The sequence below is a fragment of the Cornus florida genome, unplaced genomic scaffold (assembly GCF_030987335.1).
Source record: "Cornus florida cultivar Cherokee Brave unplaced genomic scaffold, ASM3098733v1 CherokeeBrave_3.0.0_Hap2_Chr02, whole genome shotgun sequence".
NCBI lineage: Eukaryota > Viridiplantae > Streptophyta > Magnoliopsida > Cornales > Cornaceae > Cornus > Cornus florida.
The window spans coordinates 11,899,741-11,920,752 of NW_026775572.1; the positions used below are offsets into that span (position 1 = coordinate 11,899,741).

General features: G+C 37.1%; 2 protein-coding genes across 2 annotated transcripts; both read right to left on the reverse strand.

Annotated features, from left to right (window-relative positions):
* Positions 1 to 604: 604 nt before the first annotated feature.
* Positions 605 to 20,066, reverse strand: LOC132293628 (protein NRT1/ PTR FAMILY 5.5-like). The gene is made up of 5 exons (XM_059791172.1): positions 19,784 to 20,066; positions 3,181 to 5,034; positions 2,410 to 2,624; positions 1,842 to 2,275; positions 605 to 1,551 (listed from the first exon to the last, which is right to left on the reverse strand). The coding sequence occupies exons 2-5, from the start codon at positions 3,203 to 3,205 to the stop codon at positions 711 to 713; spliced, it is 1,515 nt and encodes a 504-aa protein (XP_059647155.1). The 5' UTR covers positions 3,206 to 5,034; positions 19,784 to 20,066; the 3' UTR covers positions 605 to 710.
* LOC132295647 (uncharacterized) lies at positions 12,426 to 13,577 on the reverse strand. Its single transcript, XM_059793951.1, has 2 exons — positions 13,515 to 13,577; positions 12,426 to 13,433 (listed from the first exon to the last, which is right to left on the reverse strand). The coding sequence occupies exons 1-2, from the start codon at positions 13,575 to 13,577 to the stop codon at positions 12,426 to 12,428; spliced, it is 1,071 nt and encodes a 356-aa protein (XP_059649934.1).
* Positions 20,067 to 21,012: the final 946 nt, after the last annotated feature.

Below are 21,012 nucleotides of genomic sequence, written 5' to 3' on the forward strand. Positions count from 1 at the left end.
TCTGCTCTTCCAGTGGTACTGTGGTTGTGATGGTGTTTGGGTTCGCCATGGAAGAATTGTTAGGTTATTTTGGATCATTAAATTAGCATTATATTTACATAAAACCATGGAGGGTAATTTATGCATTATATTTTATCAATTTAAAAGAAAGGGGTGTCACGGCAAGATAAACCAAATCTTGTGAGGGTGTATTAACAAAATTGGCTGAAGTTTAATATGAAAACAATAAACTGAAACCTTAAAGGGTGTGAGAGCATTTAACCCTTTAATATAAATAAATAAATGTTGAGGCTTCCTAAATAATAAAAGTTATATTCACAAAAACCTATACTTTCCTAACCAAAAAAAAAAAAATCTATTTCATCATAATTGCCACAAAAATGACCAAATGTTTTATTTATTTATTATTTTTTAGTTTTTAGTTTTTTGAAAAGCAAGCTGTTTCAGTACTCAAAACAATCGTATACAAAAAGAAAGGGGGCATTCCTTCTTATTACATTATATAAAGCACAACCCATCCTCACAAAATATATATATATATATATATATATATATCAAGATAAACAATTATCACATCAATGCAAACCAATCAATACAGTACATAGATCAGTAAAATACAACAATTGAATTGCAACATCATAGACATTATGCAACATGTTGAATTGCAAAATACAACAACATACTTAATTATACAGCATATCCTCCCACATCTAGCCACAACAGCAGGAACACGGTGGGTTATCCTCGTAGGGCGGTTGAGCAGCAGAATGTTCATTCCGTTGCGCTTCCTCATCTTTTGGTGCTGATTCTCTATAAGGGTAGCACAATGCCACCAATATATACAACACCAGAAAGACACTACTTGAAACTGCCAGTGTCCAATAATATTTATCCAAACGACTCCTGTTTAAGGTGTCCTGGAACCAATTTTGTTTCCCTCCCTTCTCACTAACCTTACCTACTATATATGCAAAAAGAACACTAGCCATGATTCCAAGACCAAATAACCCCTGGGTAAAAAATTTCAGGTAGGTTGTCATGGACGGAGGAGCTTGATCTTTGAAGAATTTCTTAATGCTACTTTCAGATATTCCATCAACGGCGCCAAGAAGGACAAACTGTGGGAGCAGCCAAAATATGCTCATTGGGATTTTCTCGTCCGGCTTGTCAAGTAAACCATGGCTCCTAATCACATCGTGCCTTTGAGTTTCCACTTTTGCAGCAGTGATACAACATAGTATTGAAAATACCATAGCTATAGCAATTCCAGTTGGGGGACCATAACGTTTTGATCCCGATCCTCCAAAGAAGTATTCGATTTTCTTCAACTGTTCCTTTGAAAAGTCATAGAACATTAGAAATAGTGGAGGAGGGACGGTTAAGTGTCCCACCTTGCGGTTCATGTGGTTTGCTTGCTCAATAAAGTAGGTTTTTCCAATAGATATTACCACCCCAAAAATAATGAAGGTCATGCAGATTGGGACCATGAGAATGCCAATTTTGGTTTCTTCAACCTCTCTATCACTTTTAATGGCAGCCTTGTCTATGCACCTGCATTTCAACAGTGTTGTGTCAAGACCCTAAATAATAATAAAGATCCATCTTCTTATTTTCATAATAACATAACAATAGATCATTTAAGAGAAATAACTAATTGGGTACTTTGATTCTTCTACTTTAAGCTAAAGCAATTAAAGCATGGTAGTGTTGGTCTGATATCAAAAAAATAATGGTGGGTAAATTAAGGATTCAATTTTTACTATAGATATAAATGTTGGTGAAATCTAGAAAGAAAACTATTGGGTTATCTGATCTAGAAGGGAGGGGGAGAAAGTCAAAACCTGAACACAAAGACTCTGAACACAGTTGTGAGAGGGCTCCCTTGTGGCTTATCATGTTCGTATGAGCACGAGCCACTCACGAACAAAAGTGTTGCCACCACAGTGCATATTGATGGAATTCCAAACCGGATTGACCATGGCTTTATATATGGAAGTGCAATGCCTCCAATTATGGAAACAATGACCACAATAAAGAGGCCTGCACATTGCCATGGAACTTTCCTTCCATCCTCCTTTGTCTGGCCATTAGTCTGTTTCTTGAAGAATGCATCGAAAGAGACTGCGTGACCAGAAATCCCCACGGCTATCAAAGCTAAAGCGGTGTAATAGAGGATTTTTTGTGTGTGACCAATGCATTCTGGCTTGTATGCACTGCAGTTGCCTGTGGATTTAGAAAGAACTGGTGGTGTAGACATAGCCAAGAAGCCCAACCCCTGCATATAATCAAGTTCATTTGTTTGGGGTAAAGTGTTAATTCTTTAATATGCTGCAAACTATGTCACCAACAAAAATTGAGTTCTGAGGGAAAAGGAAAATCAGGAGAATCTAACGAAGAGTTGTTACTTACAATGCTATAGGCAATACTGGACACCAAGAGCATTGCATAGTTACCCATGAAGGTGTCTACAAGGAAAGCAAAGCCTATTTGCATTATGAACGCTAAGCCTCCCCAGATGTTTATAATTGAAGCAGCGTGCGTGAAATTAAGCTTCCAAACATTTGTTAAGTATGTCATCATCACCCACATGGCATACAATGCTAGTATGTCAGCCCACACTAGAACTGCCAATGAAAGGAAGCAATGAAGGAAACTACAGTAAAATAAGAGTTTTGCTATAAAGATCGAAATTATTAGTTGATAAAACTCTCCGAATTCAGCTGGCTTTTTAAGCAGAATTGGTCTAGTTAACATTTAAATTGCATACGAATTATTTTAAAAGTAGTCGATTAATTCACTCAGGCTACTAAGAGTCAGCAATTTTCAAAATAATATATAACAACTTGCTTCACACCAAACTAGTAATAAGAAAAATCGTCTTGCTCTTTCTTCATTGTGCATGATTTGGTCACAAATTAAACGTCTAAGAACTACATGTCATGAGACAGCTCTAATAAAAAAAAAAATTCCTCTGAATGGGTTCAGATGTCTTTTTTTTTCTATGGCGTTTAGTGGCCATTTGGGTAGGCAAGAAAAGGGGAATTCACACAGGAAAAGTGAAGCAAAGTAAAACATGGATCAATCAGATGAGATTATACAGGATAATTAATAGCAACGAATACATACATACATATACATACATACATATATATGATTGAGAAGAACAGACAGCTCAATTACCTGTAATCCTCACATAAGATGCCATTTTTCCGTTATCTTTATGAACCCCACTCTCTGCAGAAGCGGATTGCAAGAAATATATTAGTTCTACAAAACTACAGAGGCTACTAGAAAGTGTGGAAAATAAGGCAATAGAAAGTAAATTCTCAGTGAACTAAAGCAATTTAAAGAAAAATTAAATTAAATGAACCCATTCTTGTGAGTTTTTTTTAAGAAGGCCTACTGAAAATTATGATAAAATGCGAATTAGAGGGAGAGAGAGAAATACCTTTGGATATCAGAGTTCGGATCGCAATGTGAAGTATGAAAGAAGAAATTCCTTAGAGAGAATAAATGCTTTTGTCTTGCCAGCGTAAAATACGAATTTTTTTTTTTTTGGTTGCTAAATTAATCGAGTTTTATTACAAAGATACTATAATATGTCCACCGATCAAGGAATAACTGAAACTCCAATTTATTGATTTGTTTATTTATTTTCAGTTTTTCTGACAATGAAATTTACACCCTTTCATCTTCTATAAGATGAATAGACATCAAATTACGACCAAATTGAGATGTCAATAGTGAATGACGTAGTTGTAAGGGCTAGTAATTTTGTGGAAAAAATAAAATTCTTTGACCACAATGTTACTTAGAAAAACCTGAAAAGGCAAAAAGAAAAAGAAGGCAAACCTGAAAGAATAATGGAGCGTCAAAGCATCACAGTTTGTGGTAAATCAATATTGATATCTATTTTAGCTGTGCAAATAAATAAATATATTGATATACATATATGATTGGTATTTAACAAAGTCATAACACATGGAAATTGATTGTCTTGTTATAAATTTTGGTTATAATGCTCGATATGGCATATGGAGGCCTAACCTATCAGGTTCATTGATTAACTGGAAATCAACAATCAATCTTGCGATTAAGCTTGTTGATCTATAAATCCTTAGCAGATTTCAAAAAGAATATAAAATATATTATACAAAAGTTTTTAATTTAGGTCTGTACAAAAGAAAATTAAGCCGAGCGTCCAGATCTTCCAGTTCAGATTGCCTATAAGCATACCAAATTGCCACCACAAGCAGTCTAGTGTCCAATAATATTTATCAAGACGACTCTAATTGAGAGTACTCTGGAACCAACTTGGTTCTCCCCTTTCACTAATTTTACCCACTATATATATTGAAATGACACTGCCCATAATTCCTACACCAAATACACCAGTGGTGAAAAGAAGCATGTACCCAATCACCGTTGTAGGAACTCGATCGATGAAGAAAGAAGCAGTGCTATTTTCAAAAATTCCATCAAGTGCTGCAAGAAGAAAGTGTGGAAACAACCAAAACATGCTAATTGGGACCGTCTCATCGGGCTTGTTTACTAGACCATGGCTCTTAACCACATCTAGCCATCAAACCCCCACTTTCGCAGCAGTAATACAACATAGCATTGAGAACATCATTGACACTGCAATTCCAATCGCGGGTGCATACTGTCTTGATCCGGATTGGCCTAAGGCAATTTGCAATTTTGTAATACAAACTGGCAAACTGTGATTTTTTTTTTTTTTCGATAATTAAGGATTTGAAACTGTGATTTTCCTTTGTTGTAGAACCTTAGAAGGAGTGGTAGAGGAATCTTTAAGAGTCCAACCTTCTGTTCAGAAGATTTGCTTGTTCAACAAAGTAAGTGCCCCTGATAGATGATACGACGCCACAAAAGATGAAGGTCATCTACATTGGCATCATGCCCAAGGTGACTTTGGTTTCTTCAACTTCTCTAACCTTGCATAGTCTCCGTCAATTTCTCTGTTGTTGCTCTAAAGTTTGGGCTGGTACTATGATTGCACCCTTGTCCAAGCACCTGCATTTCAAATTCATTACAGTCATTGAAGTGTTCTTTCTTTCTTTCTTTCTTTCTTCTTTTCCTGAATACATATTAGTAAATTACTTAAGTTTGAACCCATTGTTGGTTGGCCTCATTGAGCTAATGGCACAATTATTTTACCACCATGGTCAATTTTGATAAAATGATATAACAATTAACCTATTTTGACTTTTCATGAAGTCTGACCCACAAAATATATTGAAGCCCTCCAAGATGGTTCGCTATAGATGGGTCCAATTAATGAGAACCTGAGGCCAGGGGTGTGAGGCACCAATTAGTGTAATGTTTCTCATAGAGCCGATTAGCATCTCTCGGGTGTCAATGGAAAATTTTGCAGGTAGAGGCCACAAAGACTAATCAGAGTTGTGATTGAACATGATCTGCTCAAGAACAGAAGGGTTGCCACCAGGCCCACCACCGTACATATGGCCGGTGTACTAAACCGAAGAGACCATGGTTTCATAAATGGAATTGCAATACAACCAATTAAGGGGAGAAGGACCACTGCAAATATGCCAGCAAACGTGCCAAAATTTGCACGAGCCCAACGAGGTCATATGATTGGACATTCCTATGGCTAACAATACAATTAAACCTAAACATATTAGCACCTTGTGGTATTAGTGCCTAAACACATAAAATGTTTGTGTCATGGACACTAATTCTTGTTTTATTACTGACATTCATTATTAATGCTTTATCACAAGCCAAAAAAAAAATACCATTTCTAATTATATCTCCTATATATATATATAGCTAATATCAGGGATAGAGCTTGGAATTTGTTTCGGAGGCCATATTAACACATGATTAAATATATATTTTTTTCAGCTGACAAACGGAAGTGTAGTATTGGTGCAGTCATAAAAAATCACGAAAAAAATTTGCTGTAAAATAAATCAGAAATATAAAATACGGACCTTAAGGGTCCTTTTGGCAACAAATTCTTATTTGCATTTTCGATTTCATATGAAGCAGCATCACTGAATTTTTTATTTATTATTATTTTTTTTTATGGTGTGAATTATCCAAAACAAAACATGTTTGGTAACTAATGTGTTGCACAATGCTTCATAAAAAAATAAAAAAATGAATTATTTAAAAAAAATGAAATTCACATTATATTGGTTGTTGTTCAATTACAATAGCAAAAACAAGTGAAAATGATTTTTTTTTTTTTTTTTTTTTCTTTTAGATTTGAGTCTTTTTCTAAAGATGTAATATTATGCAAACGCAACAACCGTTACCAAATGTGTTTTCGAGACTTTTTTTATCGTTTTCATCAATTTACCAACAAAAACACAAAACAGAAAATGATTTCCAACAAAAACACAAACAGAAAACGATTACCAAACAAGGCCTAAGTGTATAAAATTCCAGTACCAAAATTTAAAGAACAACAGAAAAAAAAAAATATAAAAAAAAATTGAAAAAAAAAAATGAATGAGGAGAGAAAAAAAGGTTACTGCACACATCATGGAATAATAAGAAAAAATTTAAGAAAATAAAAAGAAAGGAAATGCATGTTTGATGGAAAAAAAATAGGGTCTGATAAAAGAAAGGAAATGCATTTTTATTTTGAAGAGAATAAGAAGGAAAATAAAGAAAGAATTAGAGAGATTTTTTGAAAAAAATAATTGTAAGGGGGGACATTTTGTAAAATTTTATAAACTATATGCATAAAATGTAAAAAAATAAAAATAAATATTAATGGGCCAGCATGGGCCTGGGGCTGCAGCTCCCCCCTGGCCCCATTCTGGCTCCATATTTTTCATTGAAAATATATACTTAGATATCTTTCTATATATCATTAATTTTCTCAGAATTAATACACTTCTTTTTCTAACCTCAACCAAAGACTATAAGAAGGGACCAATGAAAAGTACAACTTGTAAATCCAGTGTGGGGTATGAAAGGTTTTGTACCGGGAGGAATCACTTGGCTGCTCCCCTCTTCTCTCTACTGAGATCAAACCTTTCCATGGAAGTTAAGACCAAAAAAAAAAAAAAAGAAAGAAAAAGAAATTGACCGTTCAAGTATTCAAAATTTGAAAGAAAGAGTTGTTTGATGGTCACGAACCACGGCCCTCCTTGTGACCAGGATTTAGTACCACATATCAGTCCATAGACCGAAAATGTTTCAAAAAAGGTAGGCATACGGCGTATGAAGAGGCCAAAAGATGGTAATTGGTTCAAGGATGTAAGGTGACCCTGCTTTTTTAGTGTAAGGGTAAAGAAAATGACTCGAGCCAATGTTTGAGTACTAGGCGCATGGGGACATGGGGACGTATAAAAGGAAAGAGACGGATGGGATTTTTCTTGCTTTTGGCATCGCAGCCCATAGTGGGCGGCCCGTATGGGACTAACAAGAATATTTGAGATAAAAAAACATCCATCTTAATCTCTCCTTATCCTTTATTTTCTGTTTCCACAAAATTGGGACACTTGAAATGTGCAAGCGTGCCAGAATCTCGGAAGATTCAGAGAGGTCAAACAAAAAGGAAGATCCTTTGGAATGATCAAGTGATTGTGAGGTTTCAGATTTGCCTTCGATGAAAGGACTTTAAGTTAAGACTACAATGCTATCTAGTGAATTGAAATGCAATACTGAAAGTAAGTGCATGAATGTAAAAGAATTGAAAAGACTTGTATTGAAATTGCTTGAATTGAAATACAAAAGTATTGAATGTTGATTGATGTCTTTGAGAGAGTTTGCAATATAGCCCTAAGCAAACTATTTATAGGCATTAAAGCCTTACAAGAAGGACCCATGTCCTTTTAAGCAACTGCCCACTCCTTCCTTACAAGAAACTTGTCTCATGCTCAACTGCCGAATTCCAACTTCCATACCCATGATCTATGAGTTTCTTCCGCTGTTGCCATGTGTCCCACGTTCTTCAAACTACTTATCTGAATATATATATATATATATATATATTACGTGTTTTAACTCCTTCAGTCTATTTCCTTTTGAAATAGATTCTGTATAACCCACGATCTCCTCAACCCTAATTTTTAGGAACTATCTTCTTAAGCCGTGTATTGATTGTATACTCCTCAAAGGTAGGGACTTCTAAACTGAACTGTCAGTTTATAGAAGTTTCATATATTACAAACTTCTTTAGCCCACGTCCTCCTTGTTTTCAGGAAATCATTCAGCCCACGTCTTGATAGCCAGCTGTCATTATCCTTCCATATTTGCCTTTCCTGATCTGCCAAATGTCTCCAGCGTGTTGGAATCTCTTTCCTTTCCAAGTTTGACATGTGTCAACTTATCATTCGGACCATGATTTAGTTCACTTGTACTCTTTTATTACACCATGTCATCATTAAAGTGGCCAACTATTGGCCTGCCACTTTTATGTGCCAACATTATGCCCCCCAATTTTGAAACTTTCTATCTTCCAGGATCAAGCCTGAAAAGATTTAAAATTTGAAATTTCCTAGATATCCGTAAAGGCCTTATCCAATCATCCAACCAAAATTCTTTCTCAACCGATTACTATTCCCGATTTGACAACCATCCACTCTTACTTAATGGCCTGCCACTTTTACAACCACCAACATTAAATGCATATTTTCCCTTGTCCCCTTTTTACCTAACCGACCTTCTATTATGCCATCTTCCTCCTTTAAAACAAAGTCTCTCCTTCCCTCTGTATCAAATCCTTCCTCTTCTCTTGAAGCTGTTCCTTCAATTCCTCATATGGCTCCCAAAGGCAAGTCTTCCTTCGACCTACCTCTACCGTCTGATCTACCAACGACCCATGAACATCAAGCAGCGAAAGCTATCTCTAGCCTTCCAGCTGATCAGGTTTTTCCAGAATCTTTCATCATCCTACCTGGCGACGTTAAATCTGTAGGTCCAGCTTTTCCTTCCAAAATTCCCTCTTCAATTACTTCCTTTTACCCTCAAGCAGAAGATTCCCTTCCTTTTTTGAAGAAATTTCCAAAAGCATCAAATGGCGACTTACCCATTTTTAACTTAAAAAATTGGGTTACGCCATTTGAAGGTTGGAGCGCTTGGGTTGATAGGATGACTCCATTGAAGGGAGAAAGCTGGAAGCAACTTGAAATTTACGATGCAATCCAGCTTAGCAAAGTACCCCCAATTCAAGATAAGTCTCTTCTTTGCTGCCCTATTCTTTTGGAGTTCTACCACAAATTCTTTACATCTAAACTGTGGCATGATGGCTCCTATCTCGAAAGATATCTGCCACTTGACTGGCTTAAAACCCATTGGTACTGAAGTAAATTGTCTTCTTTATGATCCTGACACTACTTTTAACTTTCCAACCAAAGAATCTGGTACAAAAACTTATGAAGCAGCTTGCCCTTTTCTTCAGGCCTGTATAAGGCATACCCCTCAAGCCGAAGATGCAGAACACATTGCCTTTCTACTTGTATGGCTTAATCGATTTGTGCTATGTGTTCCAGCCTTGCAAGTTACCAAAGATCTAGTGGAAATAGCCATTGCTTTGTTAAAAGGTTATTCTTTAGCATTGGCTCCCCTAGTTTTGGCTCATCTTTATAGGGGTCTTCATGATTTGATTACAACTGATTTTTCCAGAATGGGTGGTCCATTTTGGATCTTCCAACTCTGGCTTCAGATTTACTTCCCAAAGCTAGGGCCGAAAGTTAGACCTTCGGCCAATGATGCCTTAATTTCTTTCAGTTATGCTTCGGCCATGCCTAAACCTCAATCTTTCAAAGATTGCTTCACTTTTTTCTACCAAGGCTGCCAAACCAGAACTCCTTAACAATTCCTTCCATTTTCTTCCAATATTCAAACTCCATCCTGGCTCTCTCCTATCCTTATTTCCACCAAGAAACTATCAGAAGAACAAAAGTCCATATGGGCCAGCTTTTTGGTGGCCAGAGATATTCATTACAGTATCGCTCTGTATTCCAAAAATAACAGAGTTGGAGTAGAGTTCTACAACCCTGCTCAGCTTGCCCGGCAGTTTGGCTTACGACAGATGATTCCTCAGCCGCCGTGTCCCTCTTTCAACAGCACCTTCCATCTTCGTGTAAAATTCAATGATGAAGATTTTGTCAACACCGTGAGTAATAGATTCAAAGCTTTGAAGAAAATCTTCCAATTTAAGCCTTTCTTTGAAGATCCAACTTCTGATCCTGCCTTTGATAAATGGTGGTATTCCTATATTGTGAAAACTAGGGAAACAGATTGTTCTTCCCTCATTACCACTCAACTTGGTTCTTTCAAATTTGTAAATCCTGTCTTCCAAGGAACTGACCTTCTCAACAGTTCCAAAAGAGGTGGCAAGAAAAGGAAACAGATAGCTAAAACTAAAGCAACCCTTGCCTCTCCATTAAAGAAAACCAAAAGAAGCACAAGTTCCAAACAAGGTAATAACTCATTATTATAACCTCAATCATTCAAACTCAGGTATTTACCTTTTCATTCTTTTGTCAGCTCTTCCTGTTGACTCCGATGATGAACAAGATCCTTCCAATCTTCCAAAGGAAGTATCATCTCAGAGTCATAGTCAAACAGCCGAGACAACGCCTCCCAAAGGAAAGATTTCCTCAGCCAAAAAGGTATATACCTTGTAATTTCTTTCCTTCTTCCTAAGTTATATATTTATAAATTCAATTACTCACATTCTTTCCTACAATTAGACTCTTGCTAAACCAACCCGTCCAAAAGGTACCACAAGATTTGGACATCCCCTAGTTCGAAGACAACTTCCGATTCCTGAAGAAACTATTGATGAGAGAGAAAAAGTCCAAGTGCTAATCCGGAAGAAGAGAAAGATGAAATTGAAGAAGTAGGAACAAGTGAGAAAGAAGAAAACGAGGAAGAAGAGGAAGAAGAAGAAGAAAAAGAAAAAGAAGAAAAAATGGAAACAGAAGAAGAAGAAGAAAAAGAAAGAGAAGAGAATGATTATGAGGAAGATGAAGCTGCAGGAAAAGATGATAGTGAAGAAACTGCCCACTCTGAAAGAAAATCTTCTGCTAAGGTATTTCTTGATACTTTGTACTTCTTCTTCCTTCTCCTTTTACTGTTTATTAACAGCATTCTTTCAGGATTCTTCTTCATGTAACCCTCTTGATCCCAATCTACCAAGCCCTCCAAGATCACCATTGAAAAAACAGACATCTCTTACTGTCGTTCATCTAGATCCTCCTACTCCTCCAGTAGGGAAATCCGCCCAAATAGGAGCTTCTGGTACAGAGGAAGTAGCTGAATCTCCCTCTCTTTAGAAGAAGGTAACTCTTTATTTCTTTTCTTTGTTTTCTCATATTTCCTTAACCTCCTCTTTCTTGTGCAAGAAACTATTGCCCAAACTCAAACTTCCATGGTTGTCACTTCCATGGGATCATCCTCGACTTTCAGTGATTACTTTCAAGCCGTTGAGTCTTTGGTTGAGGAAAGCATGACTTCTTCCAGCAATGCTTTAGCCCTTGTTCCCAGTCCTTCCAACACTTTTGAAGAAGATAAAGAAACCTTATCCTTCTTCAACATGATTTTGCTGATCTTCCTTTCGTTGAAAACGAACTTTCGATGGCTCTAAATAAACTTAGCCAACACCAAGGTTTCTCAGTGAAGATTCAATCAACCATTTCTTCGTTCAAAGCTCATCTTCCAAGCTTATCCAAATCTATCCAGGAGTCCCTATCTGTCATTTCACAGGTGGAAGAGAAGAACAAGAAAAGAGATTTCCTTACTGATAAACTCAAGGGCTGTGTTGTTGCTTTCAAATCTCTCAAGCCAGAAATAAATAGGCTCCAAACTAAGGAACTTGAGTTTAGACAAGCCTTAGCTCAAGTTCAACTTGATCAACAAGCTCTCAGCTCCAAGCTAAATGGAATGAAGAAAGAGACTGAAGGTTATAGGGTGCAGTTTACCGAAGTTCAAAGTGTTCTTCCAAAGATGGAAGAGTCCAAACTGCAGGCTGTGGCTTCTTTGAATCAATCCAAACTTATCTGGACTGATTTCAAAAATAAATTTGTGGGTTTGTAATTTCTGAACAATATTTCCTTTTGCTTTTTTGTAGGCCAAACTTTTGGTCATGTGATGGACTTATAAAATCTGCTATAAATAATTGGCCTTTTGAATGACAATCTACCTTTTTATGTAACATGTTTACTCTAACTTCAATCAATCTAAAACAGCTAACTTATTTTGAACCATCTTCAAAAGATGGCTTTATTCCACCAGATCAGCCTTAGGAAGTGGACTGACCTTGGTTTTCCTTTTCTTCCAAAACTTCGTACATGGTTGGCCGATAACGTTTCAGATATCGGCCATTGATGGGTTTCTAATGCATTTTCCCATCTAAATCTTTCAACTGATATGCACCTTTTGATAACACCCTATGAACTAAAAATGGTCCCTTCCAATCATTTTCCATACTTTGGATCATTCTTCTCTATTGGAAGTTTAACCTTCCATACCAAGTCATCTTTCGCAAAGGTTTTAGGCCTTACCCTTTTATTATAAGCCTTCATAACCTTTTTCTTATGAGCAATTATATGGTCTAAAGCATGTAAACGTACCTCATCCAGATCTTCCAATTCTGCTAACATAGCTTCATCATAATCGGCCGGTATCAAGTCATTCTGAAAAGCAAGTCTGGCCGATCTTACATCCATCTCCATTGGCAGAACAGCATCATGCCCATATGTTAATTTGTAAGGAGTTATCTCGGTGCTTGCTCTTTTAGAATTTCTATCGGCCCATAAGGCCTCAGAAAGTGTTTCATGCCATATTCTAGGCTTCTCATCAATCATCTTCTCAATAATCCCTATAAGGATCTTATTGGAAGATTCTGCTTGGCCATTACCTTGCGCATAATAAGGGGTGGAAGTTAGCATTTGTACTCCTTCCCCAAATGCTAATACCTCATTTCCTCGAAAGACTGTTGCATTATCAGTAGTGATTGATTCTAGAATTCCAAAACGATGGAAAATATGTTTCTTTATAAAATCAATAACCGTTGCTTGATCAACAGATTTATAGGCCACTAACTCTACCCACTTAGTAAAATAATCAGTGGCCACAATAATCCAATGATGACCTTCAAAAGATGGCGGATTAATCATTCCAATTAGGTCCATAGCCCACCCTCTAAATGGCCATGGCTTAACAAAAAATTGCATTTCTTTAGCTGGAACCCATTGGATCGGCCCATGCTTCTGGCATGCTATGCAACCCTTTGCATAATCCATACAATCTCTTAGCATACCTAGCCAATGATATCCATATCTTCTTAGCAACCATCTCATCTTTATTCCAGCCTGATGTGCTCCACAAGTTCCTCCATGACTCTTGGCCATAACAGAGATAGCTTCATTTTTACTAAGGCATTTGAGCAAGAGACCATCTTCCACACTTTTCTTATAGAGTTCCTGGTCGAGCAAAATATACTGAAAAGCCTTTCTTCTAATTTTCCTACTTGTTTTCCTTTGTGGGTTTTTTTAGAAAGCTACAATTGAAATCCTCCAATCATCTTCTTCCATGTTGTGAATATCAACAGCAAATGACTCGGCCATGTTGGAACTTCTTAACTCGGCCGTTGGAAGGCTTATCTAGTAATCTTTACTAACTTTTCTTCCATCCCTTCTGGAACTCTAATTCCATAAGCTAATTGAGCTAAGTTATTAGCATCCTTATTATATTCTCTTGGCCGAAACTCAAGTTTAACCTCATCAAATTGTGCAGTTAACTGAGTGGCCAAAGAGTGGAATGGTCTCAACTACCAAATTAGACACCTAAACTCTTCCGATAACTGACTCAACACCAAATTTGAATCTCCAATGATATGTACACTTCTCACAACCATTTTAAGTAAAATTTCTAGACCTATAATCAATGCCTCATATTCCGTTTGATCATTGGAGCATTTAAAATCCAAGAAAAATGAGAAAGATACCCTTCTTTTGTTTGGGGCTATGATTACAATTCCAATTCCTGCTCCTTCACTTGTGCTAGAACCATCAAACATCAAAACCCATGGTACTTCAAATATTGTTGATGCCTCCAACTCATCACACATATGGGTCAATTTCAGTTGATGGGTGGTTGGCCAAAAAAATTGGCCTTGATAGCAGATACTTGATCAAGTCAGTTTAACAAATGACATACACCACAAACGGCAACATATATACTCTCAGCTTCATGGCAGAAAAATACAAGGCTAAACAAAGCTTTTCAATAGGTGTATATCTACACTCGACCGATGTCAATGTTCTACTTAAATAAAAAATAACCTATTCTTTCCCTATCTCATTGTCTTGAGCCAGCATACTGCCAATAGATTCTTCCGCCGCTGATAGATAAAGTTTCAGCGGCCATTTCTTCCGTGGTGGCATTACAACTGGTGGATTAACCAGATATTCCTTAATTTTGTCAAAGGCATATTGATGCCTTTCTTCCCATCTAAACTCTTCTTCTGGCTTCAATTTCAATAGTGGTGAAAAAACATGGATCTTTCCTGCCTGATAAATCTTCTAAGATACTGAACTTGGCCGATGAACCTCTGCAGCTGCTTCTTGCTAGTAGGTGCCATAGCATCCATAATGGCTTTGGTTTTATTCCGATCTACTTCAATCCCCCTACGATGAACCAAAAATCCTAGAAAATTTCCAGCAACCACCCCAAATGCACATTTAATCGGATTCATCTTAAGTTTGTGAGTTCGCATTCTTTCAAAAGCTGTCTTCAAATGGGCTAAGTGTTGCTCATTGGCCGATGACTTTACTACCACATCATCAATGTAGACTTCAAAAAAACGGCCGATCATATCATGGAAGATAGCATTCATTGCCCTTTGATAAGTTGCTCCTGCATTTTTTAAACCAAAGGGTACGACAATCCATTCAAACATTCCAATAGACCCTGGGCATCTAAATGCAGTCTTTGGAATATCTTCTTCAGCAATGTATATCTGGTTATAGCCCGAATGCCCATCTATGAAAGACATAATCTCATGTTTAGAGGCAGTATCTATCAATTGATCCGCAACTGGCATTGGATACTCATCTTTCGGCGTGGCAGTATTTAAATTTCTAAAATCCACGCAGACGCTTATCTTCCCATTCTTTTTTATAACTGGCACCACATTTGAAAGCCATTCAACATATCTGGCCGTTCTTATGAAGCCGACCTTCAACAGTCTTTCTATCTCCTCCTTCACTTTATGCACAACTTCCTGTGACATTCTTCTTGTAGGCTATTTGTACGGCCGATAACCTTCTTTAATCGGCAGTTCATGTTCTACCAACTCCCTTGATAGCCCTGGCATTTCTTCATAATTCCAGGCGAAGCAATCTTTATATTCCTTCAATAGGTCAATGATTTTTGCCTGATAACTAGGTTCCAGCAAACCACTAACATAAATCGGCTGATAGTTTTCTTCCGTGCCCAGATTGACCTCCAACAATGGATCCTGAACTTCTGCCTTGCTGTCATCCATTCTACATGGAGCTGATTCCAAATCTTCCAACTGTATTGCGTCCAGTTTTTCTTCCATATCTACTTTAACTTCGGCCATATTAGCCGAACATTCTGAAAATAATTGTTCATGCTTGGCCAATCTTTTCTCAGCCAAGTATGCTTTCAATCTAACACAAGCGGCCTGAAAAGCCTGCTTTTTTTCCCTCCTTTTACTGTGGTCCTTGTTCATCATTAAACACTTGAGTTTTTTCAGCAACTGACCTTAGGAATTCAATCCTCGGCCGGGACATCTCATTCGTTAATTCTTGTATGTCCCCCTCAGCCAACCTTCTTCTTGTGGTGGCCAATATTGGTCTTTCCATCTTATATGTACCTGTAAACTTAATTGGTACACAATTTTCATCATATAATATTGCTTCAGCCGAATATACCTTTGCCACAAAAGGTTTGTCACCGGCCTCCACTATTTTTACCTCGCTTCCATCCCAGAAGATCAGCATCTGATGCAGAGAAGAAGGTATACACATGTTGGGATGAATCCAATCCCGTCCTAAAAGCAGATTATATGCCGTTGTTGATTCTATCAAGAAGAATGCGGCAAATTAAGCTCTTCCCCCTATAGTAATTTCCAATGGTAAAATCGCTTTGGTATTAGTGGCTCCTCCATTAAACCCACTAATGGCCATTTCACTTCACTGGGGATAATATCTTCATTGCTTGTACCAAGTAACTTCAACGTAGTTACTGGAATAACATTCAAAACCGATCCATTGTCAACCAAAACTCTGTTGACCGGTTGTCCTTCTACCCATACCTTCACATAAAGCAGCCTTAACTGCTGGGTCATGGCCAGTGGTTTTTCAAATACCACCTTGTCAGCAGCACTTGTCACTTCCGTAGTAACCCATCCTTTCTTGGCCGTATTAGTATTCTTCATTGTTGACTCAGCAGCTACCACTTCTTCATTAGTGGACCTAAGTGGTTCTTCCTCCTTAAGGCTTTCCTCCACTTTCCTTCACGTAGTTACATGAAGTAGCCTTAAAGACTGTCAGTAGAACAAAAGCCATATTACAAGCCACTTCATCCAGAAAACTTCCAAAACGAATTCTATACTTAGGGGCATGCTTGGGATCTACATCTGTATCAGTTTCATGCCCCCCGAGTGTAGCTTCATCTTCAAAGACAATGGCTATGTCCATGTCTTCCGGTTTCTGCTCTGCTTTCCTATCTCTATTCTCGGCCGATTCAAAACCACCGTTTTGAGAATCTTCTTTCTTCCGCCCCTCAGCCCTTCTGCGCTGTAGCCTCCTCTTCTGAGTCCAAGTAAGGCCATACTTGGCTGGAGGCCTTTCTTTCTGGAATTTTGGATGTTCCAGCCTCTTCCGTCTTTCAAGCAGAATAATAGGTGGTCTCACCATTCGAAATTTGTGTGAAACATCTCCTTTTTGTACCCAAACCTCAGACTGAATCTGTGGTCTTCTTTTAAAAGTAGAAGAGTGTTGACCTGAACGTATCACCGTAACTTCTTTCCGCCGGTCATGAATCGGCCGTACATCCATCGGCCGATCATGAATATTTCTTCTGAAAGAATAAGAATCCCTTCTATGATCATGGTGTTGTCTTCTATTATCATGGCCCTGACGCTCTGGGCATCGGTCATCATAAATAAGAGCAATCTGAGCTTTTCTCAACTTCTTTTCCAAATCTGCTATTACCTTACTGCTGGACGATTCTGGTTCCGGCTTGAGTGGAACTTTCAGTATCTGCTTCTCACCTCCAATATCAATCTTCTTCCTTGGAATCTTTGGAGCAAGGCTGATCATATTACTAGTAACAGTAGTAGGAAATGGGTCACTATCTACTCCCATTACTTCCGGTTTCTTTTCTGGGAATTTCAACGTCCCTTCGTCTATGGCTTTTTGCAAAACGTTTCGGAATACAAAGCAATTATTAGTACTATGATTCCAAGAATTATGGTACTTACAGAATTCTTTTCCTTTCAACTCAATGGTCGTAGGAATGATATGTCCCTTAGGCAACGTTACTTGTTTATCGGCCATTAGGTGATCGAATATTTGTTCTGTTTTGGACAGATCAAAAGTATAAACTTTTCCAGAATCGGCCATTCTTTTCTTGGCAGAAGAGGTAGATGCTTGTCCACCACTTGTGGAAGATTTCGATTTGACCAAGACTTCACACACGTATGGCTTCTTGATATGGACATCTGCCATATTAATTTCTAAATCATCTTTTAATTCTGTTGAGAAGACTTCATAGTTAGGATCTTTGTAATAAGTCCCTTTGGAAGAATTCTTTCTATCTTTTTCTTCTTTGAGTATAGACTCAAATTTGCTGGCCTGTCAACCAACTCAAATAAGTCTCTGAACTCCATTCCTTCAAATCTCTTCCGGAGTTCAAAGTCTAGGCCATTAAGGGCTAGTCTAACATACTCCCTTTCTGGAAGAGATACACGACATTTCAATTTGGCCCTTCTGAACCTGGCAATAAACGTTTCCACAGATTCATTGGCAATCTGGCATAGCCGAGATATATCAGCCAAAGTTGCCTCTAATTCTGTCCGGTAGAACTGCGTATGGAAGAGCTCTTCCATCTGCTGCCAAGTATGAACAGAATCTGCTCTTCCATATTTGCCTTTCCTGATCTGCCAGCGTATTGGAATCTCTTTCCTTTTCAAGTTTAACATGTGTCAACTTATCATTCGAACCATGATTTAGTCCAATCGTACTCTTTTATTACACCATGTCATCATTGAAGTGGCCAACTATTGGCCTGCCACTTTTATGTGCCAACATTTTCTCTCCTCATTAGCAAACCAAACATAAATATCACTATCCCTCCCTTTTTTTTCTTTTCTTTTCCTTCCAATTCCATCAATCCAAAAGAAGCCTTAAATGACACTTTCATTATACCGAAAATGACCTTGACATTTTAAAGAAGAAAATTTAAAAGACATTTGGATCCCACCTTAGCATTAGGGCATGATAGTAAATTGGTTAAAATAGTTTATTTTCTTCTCTCTTCTTTACCTTTTCCAAACAAGAATTATATCATTTCCTTCATAATATATCCAGATAGGAATACAAGTTATTGTTATCTTTTCTTTTCTCTTTTTATTCTTTTTTTCCACTCATAACTAATGTTATCATTTCTTTTCTTTTCCCTCTTGTTTATCCAAATAAAGCTTAAGATCTTAAGGAAGTGAATCCCCTCGTGTTTGGCGGGATCCTATGCACCAAATGACAGCATTTTGGTGCACAGGCAATGAGCCCAATGCGAAACCGTGTTAGGGCTCTGTGCGACCTGCTTTGAGCACCATGGGGCGTTGTTTCGGTGCACAGGACCCCTCCAAACAGGAGGGAATCCAGGTTCAAATCCAAGGCTATGGTGAAATGAGAGAATATTGTTAATCACTTATGTTTGGTTGATTAATAAAGGAAAAGAAAGGAAATAAGAGTAATCATGCTTGGGTAAGAAGGAAAAGGAAACTATTTTAATGAATTTACTCCTACACCCTTTTCCATAGATTTTTTTTTATAAAAATAGGGCAAACTTGGCATTAACAAAATTTCATTAAAAAATTTAGCTTTTCATTCCCTTTCCTCCCATTTTTGGGAAGATAACAAAACCAACACATCATGCCTAATTTGTATCCTTCCGAATCCCTCCATTTCCTTTCTTTTCCTTTAAAAAACTATACCAAACATAATCTTTCATTTCCCTCCCTTACCTTCACCCAATCCCTCCGTTTCCTTTTGTTCCATTACCCTCCAACCAAACTGGGCCTTGGACAATCTTTCTTTTGAAATGCACAAATAAAGAGTACAGTATACAATCTTTCTTTAAAATTCTTATTAAAAAAAATAATAAAAAAAAGCGATTTCAAAAGATTCTATTATTTTCTTTGTTATTATTGACACTGCTTCTCTCTCCTTCCTTCCGAAACTCAAAAATCCCTAAATTTAAGTTTTAACCACAATAATACAAACCGGCACACCTGCTGGTATTAGTGCCTATCATGTACAAAATTCAGTAGCATTAACCCTAAATTTCTTATCTCCGTCCGAATTCCGTCAATGATGCTTTATTATATATTTTGTCAAAAGAATTATAATAGACATACTTCCTAATTCTTTTAAACACATAAGATGGAGAGAGAACAATCATTTGAAATACAATATGTGAATAGTTCAATTGGAAGCAGATATCAGTGAGTAAGTGACGGACAAGTTTAGATGCCAAGAGACTGAAGGACAAAAGGAGATCAGAAATTGAGGGGACGAACCTGCATATACATCGACGATGCCTTTGAAGGAACTCCCGAGGAGGACTCCGATGACACGCTTGCGGGTGTCTCTGGCGACTCTGTTGAAGTTGTCGACGATGCTGAGCAGAACCAGATGGGTGAACTATCACTTTCTCGACCGGCCTCGCCGGATATTTGCTGCGATTTTATCACGTACATTGCTGAAGATTTACCAATTCGAATCAACTTGTTGTATGTGGTGGCTTCTCTCTATCCCCTCCCAGTGTATCGTTCAAGAAAGGAGCCTTTTCTTTGGATATAGAAAATAATAATAAAATAAATTTACTACATAGTAAAACAAAAAAAATTAAATGCGCTCTTTTTATTAGTATATATTAGCCGTGTATACAACATACTATATTATAGTATATAAAATCGACGATTGTCACCTTCCAAATAAGAAATTCAGAGTTTTAAAGAATCAAATTAATATTAAGTTTGGTGAATATTTAGTAAATTTTTTTGAATTAATTTCTTTTCATTCCAAATTTAAGAAACTGATTCCATAGAATCTGTGTTCTTAAACATATAATAACAGAATTTATCATGGTATTTTGTCATTTTGGATAAATTGAGTTTGATTTTTTTATTGTAAGAAATTTTAAAATTACAAAAGAAAAAATATACATCAAGCATGCATTCACAATGTTCCAATCATTTAATAAATATGTTCATATTTTAAGCTTGAGTTCTTGACAATTAGTTCAATAAATGAACAAAAAGTTAGTATTTATGAGTCAAAATCAATTCAATACAATAACAGCCTAATTGAATTCATTCACTTTACATCTTCTTTCAAAAAAAAAGATATTCTCACAACTTGCAGGAAATATTTAAGTTTAGGAAATTAAAGTAAAACCCCTTGTGAGGAAACAATGTCTTTGCCTATCTCAGAGCTCATGTGCTTTACTTGCGCGACCAAGCGTTTTCAATGTTGAGAGCCCCTAACTACTGAAAGTCATCATAGTTCACAAAAAAAAACAGAATATACCATATGCAAATTCTCTGTCATCAGAATTGCCACCATTATTTTTATTTTTGAAAAGTAAGATGTTTTCATTACTCAAAACAAATTATGTACAGAAAGAAAGGAGGCATTCCTCCTTATTACATGATACAAAGCAGAACTCCATCCTCACAAAAAATACTAAAATACAATAGAGCAATACATACACATATACAGCACCACCACCTAAAAAAGAAACAAA